The following is an 8,650-nucleotide window of genomic DNA, read 5'->3' as shown; positions in this document are numbered from 1 at the left end:
CCACAGCTGGTGGCAGTGTTAATTGCTGGGTGGCAGTAGATGAGGGCAAAGTATTAACTGCTCATTGGGCAAAGAGAGAAACATGAGTTGAAAAGCCGGGTGGGAAGAGCACTAGGCTTTCCCCATCCAAAGCTGGCCATAGAACTCTGGACTCAGAGTTCCAGTCCTCCCCTCTCCCCCCCCCGCCCCCCAGCCTTCACAATTGGTGACTGGGCTGGGACTGGAGGGGAATCTGTATATGAGCAGCATATGGAGTTTGATGGGTAGAGGATGCTAGTGGTCCCCTCTGTTGGGGAGGGGCAGGTCCATGGTGTTCAGAGCTTGCTCTAAAATCAGAGGTGGGCAAACTACGGCCCGTGGGACTGTCCTGCCTAGCCCCTGAGCTCCTGACTGGGGAGGCTAGCCCCCGGCCCCTCCCGCCCAGCCAGAGCACGCCACGCTGCCAGCGCTCTGTCCGGCTGCTCTTGCTGGGCAGCGCGGTGACATGGCTGGCTCTGGCCTAGTAAGGGGGTGAGGAGTGGGGAGTCCCAGGGCTGCAGCCAGGGAGCAGGAGATGGTTGGGGGTTCTAGGGGTGGGCGCTCAGGGAATGGGGGGATTGGATAGGGGGTGGGGTCTTGGGGGGAGCGGTCGGGACAAGGAGTGGAGGGGTTGGATGGGTTGGGAATTCTGAGGGGGGCAGTTAGGTGTTGGGAAGTGGGAGAGGACAGATAGGGGGTGAGGGCCAGGCTGTTTGGGGAGGCACAGCCTTCCCAACCCAGCCCTCTGTATAGTTTTGCAAAACTTGGTCCAAAAAGTTTGCCCACCCCTGCTCTAAATCCGTCTGCAGGGGATGGAAGTAGGAAGGCCAGCCATGCTCATTGTGCCTTGGGGCTGGGGAGTGGCCTGATACCCCCTGCCAACAAGCAGAGCAAAGAGGGATATCAGTGTCCTAGTGGGGAGCACCCAGTAATGAATTGGTCCCAGCTCTCCCCCAGTACGAATAGAAACCAGCACTATTTTCTCCCTGCAGCCTAGGAAGGGCTGGCCTTGTGGATACAGCTCTGTAATGAGACCCTGGAGTCCTGGCTTCAAATCCTAGTTGTGTGTGGTGTTTCCCTGTCTCTAAGAGGGGGATCAGAGCATTTCCAGTGGGGTATAATCCCAGTCACACTTGGAAGGGTCAGATACTCTAAGGGGATGCGAGGACTCTAATGTCTGAGCCAATAGCGATCTTCATTTGCTATTCCACTAGCAGGACTGCTCAAGTCACACTCCGGGCACAGCTGACTCTCTCCAGAAGAGGGCGGCAGCAGCAGCAGCCACCCCATTAAAGAGCCTGTATATCAGCAGTTTCCAAAGGGGGGTTGACCCCAGCAGCAGATGAGGTTGGGGCAGTCCCTAATATGCAAAGGATGCCATTTGTCTCTGCACAGTGTGACCCTTGTGTGTGAGAGGTCATGATGCATGGAGGATGTCATTTTGCTCTACAGCCTGGTATCCTCCACACAGTGTGACCTCGTCTGCTCCATATGGATGAGATCACACTGTAGAGGCTGCCATTTTGTAGAGCAAAATGGCTGCCTCTATGCAGTGTGACATTGCATACATAGTGGGTACATGGTCTTGGTCACTTGGTGCGGACAATGCCCTTTTGCTCTTCAAAATGGTGCCCTCCACACTGGCTGGGGTCCCGGCAGGAAGTACTTTGTTGAAATGCACTCGTGCCAGCAAAACTTTGGGAAGTGCTGATCTATATGGTCTGATTCTAACTCGGTTCCTTTTGCTTTTCCCCCCACTCCATCCTAGGGCAGGATACATCACTCCCCATACCATAGGTAGTCGTATGTCAGAGGAGGCTGAAGAAGCCCATCCTGTGAGTGCCCTACAGGGAACCCTATCACCAGCTCTGCACCTCTGGCCGCTTCTGGAATATCTACCCCAGCATTAACCCATTGTCTGCCTTCCTGCAGGCACGGATGCTGGCAGCAGGGGAGAGGGGAGTGTTTTCACCCATGTGCCACCAGGGGGGGAGAAATGGGTGAACTGAACCCTCAGCCAGTGCCTTGACTTAGGGGTGATGCCAGTAGGAGGCCCCCTCCAGGAGGATGCTGGGGAAACAGAGGTGGGGAACCTGTGGGACTCTGCCCCTGGAGGGTGCTGGGAAAATGGAGGCATGGTGTTGAGATTCAAGCCACAAATACGTCTTCAGTAGGCAGACCACTTCCAATGGACCAGCAGGCTTCCAGAGCGTGCGTTACCTTCCCCATTGGGCAGCCAATGAGTTGCCCCTGCAAGTATGTCTGTCTACCAGCCAGCAGGAGCACCTGCCCCCATGGACCAGTGAGGCAGCGGGTCCCTACCATGGGCCAGCGGTGAAGGCTTTGAATTCTTCCTAGCCTGGATGCCCCAGCAGGGCAGTAGCTACCAGCCGCTCATGGACCTGCAGGGATCTCCATTGATCATGCCCCCGGTGGCTTGTTGCTGCCCCTGCAGGAGTGGCCTGGACTGATAGCAGCTGTGTGTGGGAAAGAGCCTTTGGAGGGGCAGGTCTCCTAGTGTTCTCTAATCAGAATAAAGTTTCCTAGCTGAAGTCAGTTTCCTTGATACAGAAATCAGCCCCACCCTGGTCTCTGCCCCATGCTCCCATGTCTAGTCCCCCTCTGCCACAACCCCATGCCCTTACCCCCACCACGTGTGCAGAGTAGAGCTTTCCTTGAAGGCCAAGTGGTTCCTCAAGTGGCTTGAGCACATTGGGAGTGGGGTGGGGGCTCCAGTTCAGACTTCTGAACCACCTACACACCTGGCTGGGAGATGAGGCCCTTTACACAACCAGACTGTGGGTCTAGGGCATCAGCTCAGCAAGAGGCTATCCCAGCCCAGAGTCCCCTTCCCTCCTCTGATGATGTTAACCTTTGCACCAGTGCAATGAAGGTTGCTATCCCTGTTTTAAAGAGGGGGAAACGGAGGCACTGAGTGACAACAGTCACATGGTGAGACTACAATAGAACCCATGAGTTCTGGCTCCCCTCTTCACTTGCTCTACCCCACTAGACCCCACTCCCCTCCCAGAACCAGGGATAGAACCCTGGAATCCTGATTCCCAGCCCCTCCGGTTCTAACCCATTAGATTCCACTCCTCTCTCAGCATTGAGAATAGAACCCAGGAGTCCTGGTTCTGAGTCCCTCTCTGCTCTAACCACTAGCCCCTAGACCTCATTCCCCTCACAGAGTGAGCAATAGAACCCAAAACCCCACACTATAACCCCTAGATTCGCTCCCCCACACACACCTCCACCCCCCAAAGCTGAGACTGAATTCTTATCTTCTAATTGTTCACGGTCTGGGCTTTGGCCACTGGCCCTTTCTGCCTCTTCCTACGCAGACTGGCTCCCTGGTATAACACTATTCCCTGGTGGGGCCATGGTCTGAGGCTGAATTTGGCCCTGCCTATTTCTATGACTTGTACAGAACCCATCTAGGGATTTAACACCTATGACGTGAGAATCAAGAGGAGATGCTGCTTCTTGCAGCCAGCAAAACTCCTGGTCACCAAGACTGTAGGTGATCCAAGATGAGTGGGATTTTTTTTTAAGTGCTGCTTAATTTTAGCAGCTGGGCCTGACACCTTTAAGCAGCCCAGCTGGAAAGGTTTGTTTGGCACAGAAACTGCTGGGCAAGTTGAAGTTTCTTCAGCAAGATCATTTATTTGAATAGCTCACATACTATAGCACTCAGCCAGAGAGCGGAAGCACAGGTAGGCCTTGGCCCCAACGCAGTGTTGTTATTCATATTAGAGTCTCGGCAACTTGACCAAGATCAGGGCCCCCATCAGGGAGCACAGACAGAGTGAAAGGGAGTTCTTGCCTTAAAGAGCTCACAATCGAAATAGGCAAATGATGGGAAGCACAGTAAGAAGAAAGAACGTACACATGGTCACAAAGCAGGTCAGAACGACTAGACCCCATATCGCCAGTATATAAAACACAGCCCTCTAGCTACCCCACTACACTACGCCCTATACCAGCTCCAACTGGCCTTTTACCAGGTGTGGGTGAGGTCAGATGTGTGCAGGCTCAAGCTATGTCTCTGGCTCTGCCTCTGGCACTCCCGTATAAAAATGAGCAATGGGAACCCACTTTCCTTCCATAGACACCCTAGGAGGCCTAGGTTCTGGTTCTGTACTAGGATGCTCTGCTTGGTAAATAAAGGGGCCTTAAAGGGTTCCGTTTGTTATGGGGTCAGGATTCAGTCATGTTCTACTCATGGAGGGATCTTTCCTGCGAATGACAATCAACTCTCAGGGGCCAAGGCATGAGCTGATCTCTTCTCTAGGGTCAGGAAGGAACATATTTTATGCTCTAGCCCAGAGGTGGGCAAACTACGGCCCGCAGGCTACATCCGGCCCGCGGGACCATCCTACCTGGCCCCTGAGCTCCTGACAAGGAGGAGGGGGGTTGGATGAGTCAGGGATTCTGAGGGGGGCAGTCAGGGAGTGGGAAGTGGGAGGGGGCAGATAGGGGGCAGGGGCCAGGCTGTTTGGGGAGGCACAGCCTTCTCTACCTGGCCCTCTATATAGTTTTGCAACCCCGATGTAGCCGTAAGGCCAAAAAGTTTGCCCACCCCTGCTCTAGCCAGATACATTAACCTGAGATCAGGTATTGGCTTCTTGGCAACACAGCAGAGGGGAAAGGAGCCCATGAATTTCTCTGACTAGGCCCAGCGTACAGGCAACACCCATTTACAGCCCTACTTGGGTTGGGGAGCCTGGCTCTGCGGTTTGTTCCGGCTGGGGGCTGACTGCTAATGGTATCTGTTTGCAAAGACAAACCTACAACAGCAGCAAACTGGCAAATTGAAGCTCTCGGTAAAGCTGGGAGCAGCCGGGGTGCCCTCTCGTGGTGGCAAAGCAAGCCTGGTGTGGACTGCAGTGGCTCCTGCTGACACATGTTAATATGCACAGTTCTAGACAAGCCCAGGCTGTGGGTTCCTGGGTGTCGCAGGAGAGGGCTTCCCTGGCTGAGTCAGTATCGGGAGAGGCGGCACATGTCGCACTGGCAGCTCTTGGCAGTGAAGATCTCTATCTCTTCGTGGCGGACGGCCCGGCAATGCAGGCGGACTTTGATCTGTGGCAGGGGGATGGGAGGGTGAGAGAGGGACTGGTGCCCACCCCCGGTGCCCACCCTGAATTCCAGGCCCTGGTGCAAGTTAGAGCGGATGCCACTTCCCATGATCCCTTGGGGGCAGAGACTAGCCAGAGAATGTTGCATTCTGGCCACGCCCCTTCCTAGGAGCAGAGCCCTTTTAACGCCACACTGACTGGCAGGGATGGATTCTGAAAGGGCCACAGAGTAGCCCTGAGATTCCAGCCAGCGCTGAAGATCCCCTCTCGTGAGCGCTGTGCTAGACCAGGGTGCGCTGCACCTCTGCCAGTCACATCACTCGTGTGGCTGTAGCGTGCACCAAATCCCCAAAGTAGCTGAGAATCAGCCCCGCTGTGTCCATCCAGCTTCCCCTAAGCGCTTCGATCCCAGCTGCTGTCTCTGGGATCTGGTGAATCATTGGGGAGCTACTGGATTCCCCCATACCTGTGTATCCTCGAAACGAGCCCCCTCTCTCTTGCTTCTATCTATCATCCCAGCTTTTGCATGCACACGGGAGCCCCATGTCTCCCAGTCTGGCTGAGTTTGTGGGAAGACTCATACCAGCCTGGGCCCACACTGTGGGGCAGGATCTATGGCATATCCCCCAGCCCTGCTCACCTTCTGCATCTTGCTGATGGTGCAGCACTGGGACACAGAGGTGATGTTGTGTTTGAAGCTGCTGGCCAGCAGGACGGAGTACTTGGAGGGGAAGGCACTGGATTCGCAGTAGCCCACACAGGCCTGAACCACATGGGACCCACGGCAGGTCCCACGGCGGTCGCTCTTGATGGTTACATCAAATGCTATGGAGACGGAGGAGAGTTCAGTCTTCATGGCCTGGCCTGCCCTCAACATCTGTGCTGATGAGGTAGGGGCTGGGCAGAGAGCCAACTAACTCATTCCACACCAGGCCCACAGAGCAGGAAGGACCCTACTTGCTTGGGATTTGAACTGGCAACTTTAGGATCCAAAAGACCCATCCCCTGCACTGAACACTCAAGTGGGTTTACAGCCATGAGCATCCCTATAAAGTACAGGTGTACAAAAGTCTACTGTGGGGGGCAGGGAGCTATAGTGGTTAGAGCAGAGTGGCTAGGAACTGAGATTCCTGGGTTCTATTCCTGGTTCTGTCACAGACTATGCTTGACCTCAGGGTCAAGTCACTTCCCCCTGCTGTGCGTCAGTTTCCCAGACGGTAAAATGCAGCAATTTCAGGAGTCCACGGGGAGGGGGTCAGCATCAGATCCAGGTTTAGGGAGATCCTGGCTCCCTGGTGCCATATTCAGCCCTGGCACCGCTCCATTTCCCCCCTCCTCTGTCCTTACGGTGCAGATGGCAGCCAGGCCCGATGGTCTCATAGCTCCAGCATGGGGAAACCATCAGGATCAGCAGCAGGGAGATGATGATGACAGCATGGCAGGACGGCATGGTGCCTGGGCTCTGCAACGGGAATGGCACATGCTCAGGGTACAGAATCAGGGCAGCAGGAGGTGGGAGCAAAGGGACTGCTCTGATTAGAATGGTGTGCACATGCATGCATGTGTGCACAGCTAGCCTCTGCTGGCTGGAATCTGAACCTCTGAGCTGTGTGTCCTAGCTCCTATACTGCTAATGGGGATCCTTCTTGAGTGGAAGGGCTCTAGCCTTTGGGAACAGAAGAGACTGGGATGTGCTGAGGCAAAGGCCATAGACCAAGCTTCAGAGTCTGGGCTGTCCCTATCCCCCCTCCCCACACACTCAGGTTCATAGATTCCAAGGCTAGAAGGGACCATTGTGATAATCTGTCCTGACCCCCTGTACAGCACAGGCCAGAGAACTTCCCCAAAATCATTCCTAGAGCAGATCTTTTAGAAAAATAACCAATCTTGATTTTAAATGGTCCATGATGGAAAATCCACCTCTGCCCTGGGGAACTAGTTCCAGTGGTTAATTATCCTCACTGATAAAAATGTGCACCTTCTTCCAGTCTTTCTCTGCTAGACTCAGGAGCCCATTATTCCATATTTGTTTCCCATGTCGGTACTGCTAGACTGTGATCAAGTCCCCCCCTTCACCTTCTCTTTGATAAGCTAGGTAGATTGAGCTCCTTGAGTCTCTCACTGTCACCCAGGTTTTCTAATCCTTTAATTCTTCTTTCAGAGTAGCAGCCGTGTTAGTCTGTATCTGCAAAAAGAAAAGGAGGACTTGTGGCACCTTAGAGACGAACAAATTTATTTGAGCATAAGCTTTCGTGAGCTACAGCTCACTTCATCGGATGCATCCGATGAAGTGAGCTGTAGCTCACGAAAGCCCATGCTCAAATAAATTTGTTCGTCTCTAAGGTGCCACAAGTCCTCCTTTTAATCCTTCTTGTGGCTCTTCTCTGAACCCTCTGCACTTTATCCACATCCTTCGTGAACTGTTGAACCAGAACAGGGTGTTCTGGCCACGCTAGTGCCAAATAGAGAGACAAAATAACCTCTCTACTTCTATTCGAGATTCCCCGCTTTGTGAATCCAAGTATCACATTAGCCCTTTTGGCCACAGCATCACACTGGGAGCTCCCATTCAGTTGATTCTCTACCACACCACACCCCACAAATCTTTTTCAGAGCCGCAACTTCCCAGGATAGAGTCCCTCATCAAGTAATCGATTTAGTCCAATTAAAGCACATATTGTTTGCTTGTGCCCACTCAGATTTGTACAGTTCTACCTGGAGTAAAACTGAACAGCAAATACAGTAAAATAGATTTTCCTTTTCACTGTAGCAAGCTCTTTCAACTCAATTTCTCTTGCAAATCAAAAGAGCAGTGATCAAAGGTGCATTGACTAGTATGCAGGGATTGGGAGTCAGGACTCCTAGATTCTATCAGCAACTCTGGGAGAGGGTCTAGTGGTGAGAGCAGTGGGCTGGGCATCCTGGGTTCTAGTCCCCACTCTGGGAGCCAAGTTGGCTAGCACAAGCCTGTGAGCCTTCAATTGTTCCCTCTAATGACTATTCTCTCTTCACCTACAAACTCCTCCTGCCTCAAGGATTGAAAGGACCCAGGAACCTGCTCTGCCTTCAGTGCAGCTCAGACCCCAGCTTTCTGCCCCCTTCAATTCCCCCCAGCCAGGAGTCTATCCTACCATCTGTGCTTGGCTGGCAGGAAGTCCACAGCAGAGGGTGTTAGCAGCTGTCGTGCACCAGGGTCCTGTTGGGCAGCTCTCGAGTCATGGTATCCTGCTGCAAGCTCTCCCAGGTGCTATATCTAGCTCAGGTATTTGCATCTCCACACCTCAGCCTGCCCCTTTAGGACTCTTACTTTTCCCATCTCCACCTCCTGCCCCGCCCCCACCAGCCCTCCCAGCTAAGAGAAATAAATTGCTCTCTGGATTTCCAGAGCCACTCACTTTTTCAGAGATCCCACCCCAACAACTTCCATCAGCTTCTGAGGCCAAGCCCTTCTTAGCTCTGGCTTAAAAGGGGCTTTGGAGCTGGGTAAAAGACCACTCGTGGTTACAATAAACTCCCTTCCCCTTAGAACCATCAATTCGGGGGCAGCGCAA

The 8,650-nt window shown here is 53.4% G+C and overlaps 1 protein-coding gene across 1 annotated transcript; it reads right to left on the bottom strand.

Annotated features, from left to right (window-relative positions):
* Positions 1 to 5,001: 5,001 nt before the first annotated feature.
* Positions 5,002 to 8,415, bottom strand: GPHA2 (glycoprotein hormone subunit alpha 2). Its single transcript, XM_073354747.1, has 4 exons — positions 8,407 to 8,415; positions 6,447 to 6,561; positions 5,740 to 5,924; positions 5,002 to 5,103 (listed from the first exon to the last, which is right to left on the bottom strand). Exons 1-4 carry the CDS (start codon positions 8,413 to 8,415, stop codon positions 5,002 to 5,004), a joined length of 411 nt encoding a protein of 136 aa, XP_073210848.1.
* Positions 8,416 to 8,650: the final 235 nt, after the last annotated feature.

This window comes from Lepidochelys kempii, chromosome 7 (assembly GCF_965140285.1).
Source record: "Lepidochelys kempii isolate rLepKem1 chromosome 7, rLepKem1.hap1, whole genome shotgun sequence".
NCBI lineage: Eukaryota > Metazoa > Chordata > Testudines > Cheloniidae > Lepidochelys > Lepidochelys kempii.
This window is presented reverse-complemented; position numbering and strand designations above follow the sequence as displayed.